We start from the raw sequence: 18,571 nt of genomic DNA on the forward strand, positions 1-18,571 counted from the left end.
CTCAACCTTGACCAAGAAGGATAAACTCCCAGAAGTGACCATCCTCCTAACCCTGCAGACTCTGCTGAATGCAACAATGGTGCTAACTTGTATAGCACTTTTTGTGAGAGGGACACCTGAAACCAACCACTCATTTCACACAAACTGCTCAGCAGCAGGCACTGATACCTTCATGATGCCCCTGGTTTCTGCTGGCCCAGGGAACAAGAGACCAGGCCTGGGAACTGAGCCAGCCCCTCCTTGAGCATGGACTACAGGGTCACCTATCTGGTTGAAATTATAGTTTTTACATGCAAAGTTGGTATTGCATCAAATATGACACAAAAGGTTGAAGTGGTTCTGGGTCGGATTCACTGAATTTCCTAATGACTCCAGCTGGTATGAGACAGGCCACGCAGGACTTTCCTCACTCCATCATTTTAATTAAGTAAAATGTTCCTGATAGAGATTCATTCTTTGCTCTTACTGTATTATCTTTTCATTCAGCTTGCACTGCAAAGTAAAGGGGCTTGGACAAACAAAGACGATTGCCCAGTTTCATTGTAGCTAGGAAGTGTTTCTGTATTCTAGGAACACAGGATCTGCCATACTGCAACTGACCAACAGCCCTTTTGCTTGAGGCTGGACGACACTTGGAGCCTCAGAGTAAGGCATAAGCTCTCTCTAAGTGCACTTAATTTTTCTTGACTCCTGCTGTCGGATTATGCCCTGAAACACACGGGTTAACAGGCCTCATGTTATCGTAGTTAGTGTGTAACTGCAGATACCATTCCTGTTCTTACTGTATTGCCCTCTTATGAATCATGAGCTGTTTACTTCAATTATAGCCTGTGGTAACTAGCGCAACAGGTTGGTTATACATTATATAAGAAAGTATTTCCTTATATCAGTTTTAAGTTTGTTGTCTATTTATTTCATTGTCCCTTGGTCCTTGCATTACGGCAAAGGGTATCCGGGGCATTGACTGGGGTACTGGCTTCTCTGCCAGTCAGGGCATACACCTCTGTCCTATCCTCCCATTTTCCTTTTCGAAATGAACAGTCTCAATCTTTTACACTCTCCTGGTATGGGGAGCCTCACTCCTGATGTCTCTATTCATGTATTACCCTCATCTGCATTTTTTTCTACTTTTGGTAGATCTTTTTGGAGGGGCTAAACCGGATAAATCAGTTTATTCAATTTTGCTTTTTCATTGAAAAGTTTAATTTTTATCAAAGTGGATTCACAAATTCTGTAAGTGCGCAAAACACAGAGGCCATTTGGTGCAGTTCAAGGCCTTACATATCCCCAAAAGAGCCAAATAAATTAGATAGCCTTGGCAAAATGTAAAACAAAAGAGCATGCATCAAACACAAGGGCAGAGTTGGAGCTTGTCCTTCAGTTCAAACCTCAACGCTGCTGTGTGAGTGACAAGACAGATCTGCTTTCACAAAAAAGCTACCAGTTGGGAGAGACAGATGCATTGTTTGGCCATGACTCTGCACTGAGAAAATGTCTGAGCTGACCCAACAAACAACACCTCAGTCTTTCCTTGAGACGTTACCACCATTTCAGAACCCAGCATGTGCAAAGACTGTACAGAGCTCTTTCCATTCAGTGTTCCTGCACAATCGGTTTGTATTCGTTTGCTACCATGTTGCCCAATTACCTAGCTCTGTCCGGTTCTTAGCCTTGATTTAACTAAATAGTTCGTGTTGTCAGCACAACTTTTTCTATTCATCCTGTCTTCTAAGTCACTGTTAAATATATTGAATGCTGCTCCTAGTACTCACCACTAGGGTGCACTACTAACAACCTTTACTGGGCATTTTCTTCTACTCTTTCACCTCTTATCTACATGGCAAGACTTAGCCTTTTGGCATGGATGAGGGGTAGTTGTGCAGCTTCCTCTTCCAATCCTTCGCTGGAAACATCTATCTTCACACCATCCACCAGAGAAGGGCACCATTCTTTGCACCCATGCTGTCCACACGTGGTGAAACATCTGTGCTTGATGATTATTCTGCTATCACTGACCGCATGCATCTTGATTCCCTGACAAAAGTATTATGTTTCAAAAATGGCTGTTCCATATCAAGGAGTCTCTCCCCTTACAATAAACCCTGCATTTTATGTACAAACTCAGGAAATTTATGTGCTGAAGGAGAATTCCACTTTAATTAGACTAAAAACACATGTCATTCTCCCTGACAGTAGTGACAAAGCTGAAGGATCAAATCAGATCATTGAAAAGTGGATGGTTTCTCTATGGCTTGAAGTAAAATTAAAAATAAACTTACACCAATGATTTGGCCTAGATAGTGCCATGAGCTAAGGCTACTAAGCAGTTTATCCTTCCTAGTGTGAACACATTACAGGGCTTCCCATTCCCACTGCTCAGGTGCCCTGCGGCAGCTGCCTTTCTCAACCGGTCGATATTTTCACACAAGCCCTTGGCCTCCAAGATTAACAGAACCCACTGCAGCATGGCCAACCATATATCATCAGGCCACGTGGCTCATAGAGCCACCGCAGCAGGCAAGTCTTTTTCATGACTCGCAAGCTCTGCGTTTTGTTCCTCATTGGCCTTCACAGCCGTAATTCAAATGCAGACTCGGCAAATCGCATTTCACCTGGAAACATCAGCACTGTAAAATTCAGGGTTTGTCTACTCAGCATGCTCTGTTGTGCAAGGAAAGCCACATCTATATCCCTTAGGTACCATAACCATGGTCCAGCTTTGTTGCCACAGACATAATAGAGGGCACTGATGTGGTCATGTTGAGTGACATCTCACCCAACAGCTCTGTGTCACAGCTATAAAATACAACCAAAGCAATGTAGAAGGGCTGTGGGTCTTCAAGGGCTATTTTGTAGGTGTGCATGCAGAAGGAGTTTATAATTAGAACAGGAACGCTTTCATTAATATTACTCGGCTGTTTCTAGGCTGTCAGAATGAGCATGCAATTTGCAAAAATGCTTGCAAAGTTTGACTGAAAATGCTAAATTCTTACTAATTCTGCAATGGCAGAAATCTCCTCCTCCACAGAACACTTAACATTAAAAGCGTGCGATTGACAAGGATAAAAATAAACCTAAAAACGACTGCTGCGCTCTTGCTTTCACTTGCTGCAGTAAGACAGACGGATTTGATGTAGCTAACTGCATTACTTGTGGATGCTGTGCTTACATCCTTCACAGGAAGGAAATCATCTTGTGATTAAAGCACAAGCCTGGGAGTTGGGGGACCTAGGATTTATCACCAGATCTGTCACTCACCTGCTGTGTGACCATGGCAAAATCACTTCACTGCCCATGCCTCAGTTTCCCCAACTGTTAAAGGAGCAAACCCCATCCCAATGCATTCAGGCTTATTCGTTAATGTCTGTAGTGGCACAACCTCCTCAAGATGAGGAAAGGTGGTAGAGAAATGCACAGTATTATGATCAGATGGTCAGCTGCTGATTGCTGCAGCACAGAGGTTCATCGGAGCTTTTTACGCATTTGAGAGGAAGTATAGGAAATAGGCCAGAGGTTGCATTTCCTGTGCTGACTGCGCAAGGAGAAGGGGGGAGCTTTTGCTAGGGTTAATGCCATTCAGGTCTGAGAGCTGTGAGCTGGATCCCAGGCACAAGCAGGGCTACAATTGTGGACACGCGGGGTGGCCAAATGTACTGACCCTCCGAGCCGCATACGATAATCTTCAAAAGTTAGAGAGCCGGGTGCACCTGCCAGGGCTTGGAGCTTCTGCCCTGCGGCAGGTGGTGGGGCTTCCCACGGAGTAGAAGCCATTAGACTTCCTTCCCTGCTGGGCAGAAGCCTCTAGCTCCACCACCCCACTGCAGGGCAAAAGCACCAAGCCCCTTCCCCCCAGTCTTGTAGGCGGAGAATGGGGGGAATATGGAGGGCTTTGCAAGCCGCATTTTTACTGTAAAAGAGCCCCATGTGGCTCGGGAGCCACAGTTTGGCCCCGTTATAGTAGCTGTGATCAGGGTTAGATGATGCAGCAAAAACACTTGTGTCCTGGCTACAATACAGCTTTCACTCTTACTGCCACTGAAGAATCATGCTGACACGCGTTCACAGTGTAGGCAAGACGGCAGTTTACAATCTCTCTGGTTGCTGTGCCCAACCAAGGCAAACGTACCATGAAGCAAGAATGAATACAGCACAGAAGACTTCAAAGGTACCTCTCCCAAGACAGCTAGACTAACCTGGAATGAGATCGTAAATGTGGTTGTCAGAAGAAAGCACTGTTCAGAAACACAGTTCTACAAGATACAGGTTTTTAACTAGCTGCTTGGATTGCTTATCTGAAATGCAAATTATTAAGAATTTAAATACACTGAAATCTAACGTAAATGCAGAACTAAATCCTCACATTGCTCAAACACACTGACTTCAACTGACAAGCAAAATGAAAGTGCCAACATAAAAACCATTACACACATTAAAGTTCTTCCCAGCCAGAAGCTACTGCCACGGAAAACAATGCACAATACACATCAGCCTCTCTCATCAGACATTCCCATTGCGTTGAGTCAAAGGGTTAAGTCTGTTTGCTGCTGCCCAGAAGAGATTTGGCAAACTGAACTAAGTGCAGAAGTGAGACCCATAGGGTGGCCTGAAACCAAATATGTAAACAGGAAGAACAGAAATGGAGGAGGGGAAAGCTGATTAGAAAGGATACAGGATGTGCTGCTACCCTCTTGCAGTTTGGTTTCAAATTCTGAATCTAAGCAAGAAAGTTTAACTTCAAAAAAGTTCAGTTTACCATAGTGATAAATGAAGCAACGGACAAAGGCTTTGCACTGGCCTTCCTGCTCCAGACCTGCCTAGACATAACAGGGCTACTACAACTGTGGTTTTTATTTAACTGCTCCAGATACAGAAAACCTTTACTCAAGGTTTGCATAATTTCACTCTACAGTAGTTTCTGCAAATGCCTCTATCACTTGGTGAAATGCTAGTTTGTAAATCTTTACAGTAATGTCAGTGAATGAAGAGCAAGACTTGCACTTGGCATCTATTGCAGTAAACAAGGAGGAAGATTACGTTACACTAACATGCCTTAGCAAGGGAGTGCTCGGAAAGTAAGTCCTTTTCGATGTGATTGCACCAATACTACCATCCTCTTTCACAACCTTAACAAAGATCCAGACGTGTTTCAGTTTGTTTTCCAGATGTGAAGGAGGCATGAGCTGACGCAGAGCGTGTACAGTGGAGTGCAGAAAACAAGAAAGGAAGTGGTGGCACTGAGAATCCTAATGCTTATCATTAACACAAAATCTAATTTACAGAGGAACTGCAATACGACCAACTTAAAAACCCACCACTAAGAGAGAGAGAAAGACGTTTGTAATTGAAATTGCTACCCCACTAATAGCGAAGCATATTTAGCCAAATCCCACCTTCCATTCACCTATGTTTGAAGAAGCTCATTTGCTCCTTGCTTTAACTTTCTATGAGTCTATAGAACAAAACCTTGATCCTTTCATGCTATTTTATTCAATTCAAGGATTCTGTTCTCCTGATGCAGACGCTGAACTCACTGACATAAATGGGAGCTAAACCCAGAAACAGGAAGAATTCAGAACCTGAATACAGCTATGCCTGCAGAATATAGCTAGGGAATTACTCTAATTTCTTCAGCAAAACTAAAAATGTGAATCTGAGAGCTGTAGGTGAAAGACTAGAGCATGAGTGCATTTCTAGGACAACAAAAGGATTTGCCCATTTGCCCACAGGTGGTTCTTGTGCCCAGGTTAGATTCCAGGTCATACAACACACACACACACACTGCATTAATTTAGAGTACACATCCTTTCCTGTTGGAAGGCTGTAGGTGGCTATCCAGAGGTCCCACAGCACAGGCTGTTTCATGTGGAGGTATTCAGGATTCAGCTGTCAGTTTAGCTCTGCATGTAGGCTTAGCACAATACGGGTTGAAGCAGGGCCGGCTCCAGGTACCAGCTTGGCAAACAGGTGCTTGGGGCGGCCGCTCAGGAGAAGGGTGGCACGTCCAGCTATTCGGTGGACGGTCCCTCACTCCCGCTCGGAGCGAAGGACCTTCCGCCGAATTGTCGCCGCAGATCGCGATCGCGGCTTTTTTTTTGGCTGCTTGGGGCAGCCAAAACCCTGGAGCCGGCCCTGGGTTGAAGCACAGGCCTTAGCCGAGGTGGGAGGGAGAAAGGAGGAGTGGGAGAAGGAAGAAAGGCAACGCCAGCGAAAAATCTTGTACACATTTTTTTAGTATATTCTGAGAAGCCTGACAGTTTGTGGTTAAGAGAACTCCAACCCAGAGCTGCACTGGCAGACTGCTTCAGTTTAGCAGCACAGCGCCCCATTCCCTAGAAACATGTGGCTCCCTGTAACACACAAGCGTCTGTTTGAACTGCTTAGACATGACAACACAAGCATACAAGGTGGTACCCCTGAGGAAAAATACCATTGCCCAACAAGTAATGCATAAGATGAACTTTTCAGCACTGTGTGGGAAACTGACTGTTGGCTCTGTTAAAGCTCAGGATTTTCAACAGTGTATTCCCCAAACATGCAGCCAAAGAAAGGATCAATAAGAATAAATCAGAATGGCACAGACAGCAATGGAGAATGTATTATGCCCCTGAAAGAAAGCACAAGTCTTTGCTTTTCTTGTCCACAGCACAGCATGCATGAAGTGACTCGTTTTCACCAGGGAGGCTGCAGCACATGAAATGCTGTAGTGCTTTGGAGTGTCAGTTCAAATGGTAGAGCATGGCCAGTGAGCAGAAGAAGGGGCAGCAGTACACAGATGAACCCACCCGTCTGTGGACAGGACAGGGTCAGAATCTAAGGACATGGCAAGAGATTTCAGAGTGGGGAGGACACCAGCAGGTTAAGTATCTTGGCAGCTCAAAGGGGGAAGCAGCACAAACATACAGCAGACAAGGGGCAGCACAAGGAGAGTGGGCTGGAAGCCAGAAGAATGTGTTGTTCCAATGAAAGAGTGGGAAAAACTGAGCAGGTAGGACAGACGTGAATGCAGGACAAGTACAGCAGAAGGAATAGGAGTGGGACCAAAATGGAGAAAGTCACATTACCGAGGGGGTCTACAACGAGGAAGAGGCTGATTTTGGTTGCATGGAATTTTATGCATAAGCTGCATAGCCAGCGATGCAAATGGATTACAGGATACCGCAAATGGAGATGGACGCCTGGCTTATCAGCCGAGTAAGCTTATGCCAAAAAGGAAACAGTGGAAGAAAACGAGAGAGAAAAAATATGCAGCAACCTGTTCCAACAGAATGACACACAGAGAGGTCACTCCTCTCTGCCTCTAGAAAATAAACAGGGGAGATCTGGGATTACTTCCCAACCTTCAAGAGAGAGAGGGGCCATCAATGGAAATTCATTTCCACACAAGCTAAACTGAAAGCTGTCCTAGACTTAAACTGTGCTGCGAGAAAGTGGAGTACAGTAAATAATTGCTCTACAGCAGTGGTTCTCAGAGTCGGTCCGCCGCTTGTTCAGGGAAAGCGCCTGGCGGGCCGGGTCGGTTTGTTTACCAACCACGTCCGCAGGTTCAGCCGATCGCGGCTCCTACTGGCCGCGGTTCGCCGCTCCAGGCCAATAGGGGCTGCGGGAAGGGCGGCCAGCACATCCCTCGGCCAGCGCCGCTTCCTGCAGCCCCCATTGGCCTGAAGCGGCAAACCGCGGCCACTGGGAGCCGTGATCGGCCGAACCTGCGGACGCGGCAGGTAGACAAACCGGCACGGCCCACCCGGGGCTTTCCCTGAACAAGCAGTGGACAGGCTTTGAGAACTACTGTCTAAAGAGCACCAAATGAACCCTGATACGTTACAAAGTCAAATGACCTTCCAAACCAAAAGGCTGACCTGCAAATCATTATGCTTTCTGTCAGGCCCATGGATGTCAATGGAGCTACAGGGCCAGGCCCCAGTATTTTAGTTATCTTTAAAAGGAATAACTCAGCTAAGAGGGTTTAACGCTACCTCCTAGACTAGACACAGTTCAAATATCAGGATAATCCGCAGGTCTGGTTTAAACAAAGGAGACACCCTTCAACCAGAAGTGTGAAAAGGCATCTCAGCAAAAGTGGCCATTTGCTGGTCCCCTGAGTAAGCAGCTAATGTAAAAACACAGCCCTTGATGTTAAACAGTAATAATTGAAAGTTACCGATATTCCAGCTTCCAGACTTCTTGTTTATTCTGAAGAACAGTGAGGAGAAATGGATGGGGGAGGAAACACTGGGCGGAAGCTCAACATGACTGACAGCCCACGGTCCTTCTCCCTACCTGGGAAGCTAGAGGCAGGATAGCCTGTGGATACAGCTGATGAGAGTTCTTACATCAAGAGGCGAGCCATCATGGACAGATTTTTGGTTCACAGATGCTCACCGCACCCTCTCACCAGCTATATATATTTAAATAGGCATTTAAATGGGATCTGAGCAGTGGTGTTTGCCAGTCTAACTACACTGTGCTACCATTATGGGGCCCAGCTAGAAATGAAGAAGCTCTGACATTCGCTCTCTCACTGGTTGCTAGGTGAGGACAGTTTCTGGACTATTTTGGTTAAGAAAGGGCCTATGCAGCACAGCCCCTCAGTCCCCCAGCTGCATGTATCACACTGAAGCCAGCAGCAGCAATGCGGACAAGTAACAGTTTCATACACAGATGCATTTCTGAATGAGCCAGCAATTTGCTTCTCACGGATTCCCTAGCCAGCTTAGCCACTTGTGACTAACAAGGCCGTTCCCATGGGAGGTATTTCTAAACATCAGCAGCCAGTTAGGCAACTCAACAGTGCACATATTCCAGGAGGGGGGAAAAGTAGATGGTTTGGGTCATCTGATTCATCCAGTATTTCCAACCCAGTAATTAGCTTCACACAACATGTTTAAGGAGTAATATGAATGAGGCTGGAAAACAGTAGCACCTTTTAAAGCTCCGAGGCCAACGCCTGCTGACTTTACTCATGCTAACCCCATGCCCTACAGCAAGACTCCTCACGTGGGTAAAGCTGACTGGATTTGACTCTTCTCTCAGACAGGCCTTCAAAATCTAAAAGAGCTGGGTGTTTAAATTCACCCCGAATTCTTTGCGACCACAGGCAAAGCAGCACTAGACTCCAGAGCCCCCAAGCACCCCAGGGAGGAGGTTCTGCGGTCTAGTGTTGCTTTGTAGTGCTTTGAGCAGAAGAACTGACACGCAGAGGGGCTCTTAGGCGATAAGGCGGCTTCCTAACAAACATGCTGAAGGAATTATTCACCACGGCTGGGAATGTAGCCCCCAGCACTGGGAACCCCATTCCTTTGTAAGGGGAGGGGGAAAAAGAAATTATCAGGGGCCCCAAGAATAAGCATGGGATGTTCACGCCCCTCCCCAAAAATCCACCAGGGAGGGGGGAATTGGCTGGGAGCTGCTGCCCGTGTCAGACACTGGGGTGGGGGATGAGCATAGGGCAACCTCTCCTTTGGGATCTGAGAAATTTTGAGCAGGGCGTTGGACTAGATGACCTCCTGAGGTCCCTTCCAACCCTGATATTCTATGGTTCTATGAAATGGCCGACAGTCAAGGTCAGACACTTTGCCTGTCTTCCCTTAGTGAAGCTGAGTGTTTCCCTGTGACGGTAGGGAAGTGCAGGGTGGGAGGGGGGTCAGTGAAGGAGGTTGACTAGGATAGCTGGACAGAGGGGAGGGGAGGTGCGTGAGGGAATGCAGCATCGCCAACCCCAAGAGCTTAAAAATCATGATTCAAGGCCTCAAAATCATCCAATTAAAAAACAAAACAAAACAGAAAAATGGGATTTTTGTGGTTTGCCTTCTTGGTTCTGAATCTTTAGGGTCCTCTTGGGTCACATTTTCAAACTTCTCTCCATATTCTCACATGATCACCTGACTCCAGGAGCGGGGGCTGTAAGAACACCACCGCCAAATATTGTGGGAGTTGGGAACAACTGTAACTTACAAGTTCTTTACTTTTGACAAAATGCTTATTTCTTGTTTGTTTAATGTCTGTGTCTGGCCTGTCTTTAGAATGCTAGCTCTTTACGGCAGAGACTGTCTTTTTTCCTGGGTACACACCATAGGGTTTTAATTTGGTGGAGGGCTCCAGGTGCTTCTGTGATTTAATTACCACCACCTCCATCACACAGACGCAGTCGTAACAGCAGTGCTGAACCTGTGTGTGCAGTTATATTAGTGTTAACTCTGCTTCTACTGCAATGATTAAGCAATGCTGAGGGGCCTCATGACTGAAGCCTCATTGCTACTAAACCATGCATCATTCATTCCCTTTTCCAGACCAAGTGAAGCTTGTGTTTGAGGCAGAGCACAGACTGGGGTTGAAATAGAAAAACGGAGGTTTAAAAGGCACCAGCAGATACTGCTCTGTCATTAGCTGCTGCTGCTAGACTGACAGGTGAAGAGGCAGGTTAATGATCAATTCTGGACTGATGGATCTAAGGGCAGCAGTTTTCAGATTACCACACACTGGTTTTAAATTACATTCTGCCTGCTGAAGATTCCCTCTGCAGTTTCCATTCAATGTGGGATTCTTCTTTCCTTCCCATCTCAAGCAGCTGTGAAGCGTTGCTCTGCACTACATTGCATCTCAGAACTGGCTGGATCCATCCATACGTCCCATAATTTACCTCGGGGGTGTTGTGAGGCTAGTTAATATTGGTGAAGCATTCTGAATTCCCTGTGTTATAGATGCCAAAGAAGTGAAAATCTACATTATTAAATGCATTTTCTAAAAACCGAAACTGCTATTTTTCTCTTTACAATGGAATTTCTTAAGTGTTTTGGGGACTTTTTACTACACGAAGCTGCTGTTAAAATACTGTTGGAGGTGTGATTTTACATTAGTTTAGTCTGTTACTGTTTTCAACAGTGAAGCAGCAATACACATTACAATAAAATCAAAGGGATATGTAGTAGGCATAAGACCACACTGTGTGTATGCTGTATTGTCTCTGTATTTTTAGTTTATACTTGGTTACCAAGCTCCAGCTGTCTTTCAGCAACAGTAGAGTCTGTAAACGGGCTGAACAAAGCTTGCAAAGTGCACTTTGATCTTCTATTCTTACTACTATGACTTGGTCAGCATCTCGAACATGTATAAAAGAACCTTGCTTCTACAGATTCTGAACAAGACAGAGGAGAGCGGCGAAACTAAATGGGGGTAGGAAAAAAGTTTAGACTTGCCCTGAGCAATTGTCCTCAAACCCAACAAAACCTCAGACCGAGAGAAAATGCTCAATTGCACAGGAGGTTAAACATGAAAAATTTTTAGACTTAGTATAATCCCCACCTCACCCTTGTGGATTTCAAGAATGGGGCTTATTGCCTACACCAGTAGGTAGCTCTGGATACCTAACGTTACTTCAGACACTGCCAATTTTCATCAGAGCTTCTATGCTGTGTTCTGACCTAGGTTGCTCTGGGGGCTGGAATGAAACCAGAGTATTCTGAAGGTTTTATTAAAATATACCCCCTGATGATCCAGGATCTGGAAACTACAGCTGCACCTTCCAACTGCCAGAAGCCATGGTCTCAAGTGCAACAGCCTTAAATCTGCAAGTTAAATCAAACCGTTTCCAGTAAAACTTAATTTAAGGAGTTTTCCACTCTGAACTGTGCATTTCAAAGCAACTGTTCACAGCAATAACATTCCAGTACCCAGCATTTGTAGAGTGGTGATAATACACTGCGCTTCTTACTTGCTTTGCTACATACACAATATGAACACACAGGAATACAACTCAGTCATTAAGAGGCTGGTGCCTTTGAGTCAGCTCCATGACTCAGGTAGCAGTTTATTTCAAAACCGCACCTGGGCCTCAGGAAGAGTACAGCCAAGAATTGCACTTCTGTAAGTCTCAATTGCTGCCCCCACCTCTCCCAACCTCACCACTCAGCTGGTTTCACATTACGGCTATTTTGGCCTTCAATATACGGCCTTCCTCTCCGGCCCTAACTTTCGTAGCCTCTCCGAGACCCTCTTATGCTTTATAAAGTTAAAGTTAGCAAATTTGTTTGGAAAACGTCAAACCTCTGTTTTCAGCACAATGAAGAGGTGCTCCAGACTGCAAGATTTGGCATTAGTGGGTGAAAGGTTGGTTTTATTCTCTTGGCCTCTTTCCACGCTGCCTTGGATGTAGCACGCAATATCGTATACTAGATATATTTGCATATACATTGAAAGCGTAGGTTCTTTAGATAACTTTTGAGTGTGGGAGCAGTTTAGACAAGAGGCTCAGGCTGAGGCTGCTCCCCCCAGTGTAGAGGCTGTAACATACACGTTTCAGGAGCTTTAGGCTCATGGCTAAGTTTGTTCTGTTGTTGTTTTAAAACATACATAAAGGCAATATACTTGATTAACTGCACGGGACCCTGGAACCAGGATTTTTGCTCTAGGAGACATTTTGAAACAGATAATTTAGAAAGGTTTAACACTGACCCTACTGTACCCAAACTGTACATTTGAAAACAATGTTTGCAAGTAATATCTTCCACACACCCTGCCAAGAATGTTTAAGTAAGTGAACAAACCCCTCTGTGTGGTATTCTGAGTGCTTGGTTCTGAATCAAGGCAGAGTAATGTCACACTGGAGGAGTGCGGGGTGGGCTGCAAATAAGACAGGTCAAGAATGAAACGGATTATTTGCTCTCTTTCTGAATACATCAGCACTCTACACGCATTACATGCATCCAAACAAACTCAAGGAGTAGGCTGCAAGGAGGAGGGTAGGAGGAAGTGCATGTGATCTGATCCGCTTCAACAGCACCCACTGCAATATGATTCAGGGATCACCACAGATGTCTCCCCAGCAAATGCACTCTCTTGCTGAAAATTAGGGAAGTTGCTCTGGTGGTAGCTAAAAAGGATGTTGCAATTTAATGCACTAGTGGACAGAGAATAGGTGGTTTGGAAATTGACTGGGGAACGGGCAGAGGTAGCAAGATCAGGGCTGAAGGGAGGAGGACATGGACACAGAGAAAAGAAACAGCGGAAAGGAAAAGAATAGGTCTTCACTTAGGCTGTGTCTACACTGTGCACCTTACAACACACAGCTGTGTGGCCGCTGTAAGGTGCACAGTGTAGCTGTTCTTTGTTGGCAGGAGAGAGCCTGCCGACAAAATAAACCCATCCCCTACGAGGGGCGACAGCTTTGACAGCGGGAGAGCATCTCCCGCAGACAAAGCACTGTCCACACTCGAGCTTTTTGTCGATAAAAGTTTTGTTGGTCACAGGTGTGTTTTTCACACCCTTGACCGACTAAAGTTTTACCAACAAAAGTGCAGTGTAGATATAGCCTAAGTGCCACTCCTAAAAGACAAACAACCACCTAAGTAGCTCTCACCCTGTACAGGCACACAAGGGCAGGCACACACAGAAAACACCTATTCAACAATACTGAATAATGGCTGCTACCAACCAGCACTGAGGCACCCAACTGTAGTTCAAAGGCACCTTCAATTTAGAAGATAAAACAGAGATCTGAACAAACAATGGGTATTGCAAAGAGTATTCACACCTACTGCCAAACAAAATGCACAGTAGTTACTTTTCACAGCAAAGCTGGAATAGAAGTCTTTGAGAAGATACCATCAGACACACGGTGGCAAAAAAGACAAGTCTAGAGCTCAAAGAGTAAATATCACTACAAATCCATGCAACAGAGTCACCATTTTCTGTTTCAACTTTGAGAGAGAGAAATGCCCCTCCAGCAGCAGGAGGAGAGAAAGACCTGTCCTCAATTTCAGTTCCCGCATATTTAGGACTGAATTTCACACACAGACAAAAACATCCTCATAAACACCCAGAACAATAGGTACTGCACTCCAACAAATTGGGCTGCATTATGCAAATGAACTGAGGTCAACTGTGTGACTGGCTTTGTTACCTGAGATGTTGCAATCCTACTTCTCACAACAGCTGAAATCAAAGTTGGGAAAAACCCCTTCCTTCTCCCCCCGCCCCCAGTATTCAGACAAGCAGAATCCTTCCAGAGAGAAACAGTGAGGATGGCTCATGGATGTTGATTGAGTGTGTGTGGTGGAAGACCCACTGTTTGAGACATCAAAGACTTTCAGTGGCTTGCTAGCCAGCATTTGAGTGTGCATTGCAGATGTGTGTGATTAGATAAGTGTCTACCTGGCCACGCGTGTGTATAAATTGGGGATTTGGGGGCACTCATCTGAGAATGCATAAGCTAAGTGGGCAACATGGTACACAAACAAATATGTTGCTACTAATCTACTGAAAGTCAGACCCTAAAATGGGACAAGACTCAAACCGTGCAGCAGAATGCAATTCCCCGATGGCAGAGGTGGCGGGGGAAGGAGAATGACAAGACAACAAGCCTTTTCCATTTCAAATGTCTGATTCTATGAGTAAAGAAAAAACACAGCATGTTCTTGCTAAGAATCTTACTCGCACTGCACTATCTACCTGAAACTCCCTGCCCCCAGCCAATGACTGAGTCACTTCCTCTCCTTGTCTCTCAGACAGGTTGTTAGAAACTCACCCACACTTTCTCAGTACATGAAGGGTGTCATTTAAATGCACTGTTGTGAGACTGAATTACCATTTTGCAGCCCCTGCTCCACTTCCTGACTGACACAGGGTGGCCATTTTGCTGTCTGTGTCAGTGGCCGTTCAGCAGCGCCCCAGCTACTCAGATGAGACATGACTAGGAGCGAAACTTGACATTTCCCATCCTCTTTGCCAAGGACCAGCTCTGCAGGAGAAGGGGGAAGGTGTATCCTGAGGAGGCGTCAGTCTCATGACTGCAAAGGGGTGGAGTCAAAGGTTGCTGGCAACGGGGAGGAGCTGCAAGACAGGGTGGGCAAGCGGCCTCCAGGCAGCCCTGGCCGCTGCTGCTCAATAGCATTCTGAAGGCAGCAAGAAAATGGGGCTAGGGAAGACTCTTGTGTGCAGATGCTGCTAACAGCAGGGCCATCAGACCCCCTCATCTGCTTGTCCTCTGCTCAGATTACAGGCTGGCTGCAGAACCTAGGCAGGATGTTGATGGACGAGACAGAAAGAGCCAAGCTTCTTTTTCACATCCCAAGAGGAGTTTGGAGCACTCCAAAAAATAGCCTTGTCTTGTAAACTGAGACAATTACTTCTCGACACCATTGGAAAATTAATGCAGAGCTCCACAGTGACATTTGAATAGTAATTGTTATGGTTCCATTATCCTTGAAATAGCTACAATGAACATATGACTCCCCTTTCCCCGCAAATACACTGTTTGTTTGAGAATGTAAATGTTCAAAGGCAGCAGTGAAGGTTCCAACACCAGACTTAACTCTCTTCCCCTCAGTAGCCCTGGCCACGCTGGTCACAGACTCCTAAACTCATTCAAGTCGGACATAGCCTAGGACACGGGGAATAATCAGATGGTCACCCAGCCAAGTACTTTCCAGACCCCAAACTGCTTAGTTTTGAAAATGAGTCAAGATCACACCTTTTCAGAGCAGTAACACTATCTGTTCTCAAGTGACCAGGGGCTGCTCTCTCTCTTCCAATGTACTGTGACCTCTATCACATATTCATTCTGTGATGTATTTACTCATCAATATGCCAAGAATGCAGAAATGACGATTCATATCTAGAAATGGCAATCAATTTGAGTTACACTTTAACAAGATAAACTAACTTTTCAAAACTCTCTCTCAGGACAGGGAGTTCTGCAACTGAAGAAACCTGCCATTCAGCACAATGAAACTCACAGAAATTCGACTCTATCCCCAAGCAAACCAAACATTATTTATTAACCAATTGACAAAACTGTGCTAGCAATTTGGCTCAGATAACCCTTGGATATCTTTTAAAACCAGCCTTACAAACTTTTAATCCAAACAAAATCAGTCAATAGCTCAGTATACTGACCATGTGACTCAGACTATACCTGTCATATCGGACTCTGACCCTTATATTTAACTTGGGGAAAATAAATGCAAAAGGCCCTAATCACATTGTACAGAGGTGGAGTTGTATCCTCCTGCTTATTAGATCCCCAGAACCTTGTGATATGTAAGACTAGTCCCACAGTTCAATTACATGTGAGGGGTTAAGAGAAAATGAAAATGGAAAACCCCTCCTAGTACCTGTTACGGTACAAGCAGGGGCCTTGTGCAATCTGGTCTTAACTCAGACAACAGGGCTTTTCATCCTTTCCTTGGAGTTTAACCCACAGTCTAGCAGACGTCACTGTCAAGGAAGTTTCCCTGCTACTCCCTTTACCCGTTTCATCTTCTTAACACTATACTGACCATTGGACTATCTTAATCTCCTCTCCCTCTCGGGTGATTTTGCCTTTCAGTCACTTGCCGACTTGCCTCACCTCAGACTTCTTAGTCATCCATCTGAATTATACTGGTTTAGTTTGTAATGTTAATCATTTTTGCTGCTTTTCTCTGATCTCCTTCCACAGTCTGTAGTGATTGCTGATGCTGAAGTGACAAGAACTGTACATAGCATTTCAAGTGCAGACTGTACACAATGTTTCATCAGTGCTGTATGATCTGTGATCGCATGGCTTATGCATGGGCAGCCAAAAGCTATATTGGCCTTGCTTTCCACTATACATTGCACCCTCATAGCCAATCTGTGATCCCCCTGCTAGTCTGACTACTTGCCCACACTCCCATGCAGCTTTTAGGTTATTGTCCCCAAATGCACTAACAGGCATTTTTACAGACTGAATCATTTTATTTCCTGCTCATATTTCTAAGTTCTTTTGATCCCTTTGTACTATTTTCTCCATCCCCAATGGTTCTTGACACATCTCCCAATTTTGTATTACTTGCAAATAAAGTAGCAAGCTAATCTCTTCTTCTAGACCATTAATAAAGATGTTACATAAAACTGGGGCGAAAATTGCCCAGCTGAAGGAATCACTTCTCCACCCCCAACTCTATCTACTGTCATTTATTTATGCTCTTTCAACCAGTTTTACATTTGACAGTACAAATATTCAAGGCAATCTGAATTACCTTTTCAGCTTTAAGACAGGTTGGTCCTGTATCAAAAGTGTTAAAGTCAAACTACAGTAGAGTGTGTGTAGACATGCGCACATATACATATTATCCTTCAGATTTATTATATAGACACACATCAATGTTATTATCAAATAGATTTTTAGGATGACTTAGATTTGTCCCAGTATTTAACAAATTCCAACTGTGAGACTCAGTACTTCTTCCTCACCAGTCTAAGTCTCAGTTGATGAACTGGTTTAACTAGTAGCTGAATAGAATTGATCACTAACCAGCCACAGGAAGATGTGTATCTTTTATAATCCTTTTGTTTTATTAAATTAAATTTATTACTAAGATCAGACCTGATCTTACTCCATTCCACCCTTGATATAAGACTGAACACAGCACAATGTTCCCATGGAGGTTTAAATAATACAGAAAAAAACCATACAGTCACCTAAGGACAGTTTTTGCTAGGGTAAAATGCACTCCCCCTTTCCCCAGCCCCAGAGTCCACACTGAAGTGGTGTGGTGTGGTGTGCTCATATTCCCTTACCTGTATCCGAGTCTTTTTGATCTCCATTTGTTCCAACAGTGAAAGGCAACTTCCGTTTCGTAGCTCTCTCTTTCACCTCTTTGCCGCCATCACTCCGGTCCAACTTTGGAGTCTTGGTTAGGGAAACTTTATCTTTATCCTAGAAAGGAAGAAGAAAAGATTTCTCAAGAGTCTCTCCCAAGGCTTCTGTCTCCACGGACTTTTTGTGCCTGAGTTCAGGTTTTTACAATATTTAGACTGAGCCACTGCAATTACCCAGAAAAAACGATCTTCTGTTACAGAGGGGTTTTCCTTTTCCTACAACAGATCAAACAGGCCTCACTTGTCATGTTTTCTTGAAGAATATGTTGCTGATGAAGTGGCTAGAATGGTATGTATTGAGTCTTTGGTGCCATTCCTTCTGCTGGTTGCTTCACAAGGGCACATGTCTAGATCTTTTTGTAGAGAGGAAGGAATAAATACATGTTTTGGTGGCAGAAGTAGCCTCCCACCTCTCTCTGTCCCCAAACTACCTGCATCACAGCAACCTCTCTTCTGGCTGAAGGCCGGATCTCCAAACTACTCAGTGCTGCTCTGTGCAACGGCTAGATGGGGGCACTAGATAGGAAGTCTCTTCCCTGGGGCTGAGCAAGCTGCCTCTGAACCACATACAGCCCCACAGAGAGAGAGGCATTGATCCTGGGAGACGCATTGAGATTCACTCCTACCTCACCTTCCTGCAGGGCAGCAAGTTGCACTGCTACCAGACCATCAGCCCAGCAATAACCTATTTACGTTTCTTAATTAAGCTTGAGGAATCAGCCACCATTGTTAAAACATGGAAGTAAACACAATAACAAAAGATCAATGTCACTATGTTTGTGCAGTGAATGTAACAACGTGCTCTCACTCTCATAGATAGGCTTGGAAGGATTTGATTTTTATTAGTAAATGTCGATGAACGATTTTACTGTACACACAAACCAAAGAAAAAATATTTCCATCGATGATCATCAAAATTTACAGATAGGCCAAGAAAGAAAAATGCTGCGTGAGA

General features: G+C 44.8%; 1 protein-coding gene across 3 annotated transcripts in view; it reads right to left on the bottom strand.

Moving 5' to 3' along the window:
• Positions 1-18,571, bottom strand: part of LOC113409644 (ankyrin repeat domain-containing protein 11-like) — a 219,830-nt gene that overhangs the window by 25,367 nt on the left and 175,892 nt on the right. For 2 of the 3 annotated variants that reach the window (XM_026663789.1, XM_026663790.1), the window contains one exon: positions 17,536-17,674. In XM_026663789.1, coding sequence (XP_026519574.1) covers positions 17,536-17,674 — 139 coding nt within the window. Of the gene's footprint in view, positions 1-17,535; positions 17,675-18,571 lie in introns of those variants that run through there. The other variant, XM_026663791.2, reaches the window with a different exon arrangement.

The sequence above is a fragment of the Terrapene carolina genome, unplaced genomic scaffold (genome assembly GCF_002925995.2).
Source record: "Terrapene carolina triunguis isolate 2854851 unplaced genomic scaffold, T_m_triunguis-2.0 Scaffold33911, whole genome shotgun sequence".
NCBI lineage: Eukaryota > Metazoa > Chordata > Testudines > Emydidae > Terrapene > Terrapene triunguis.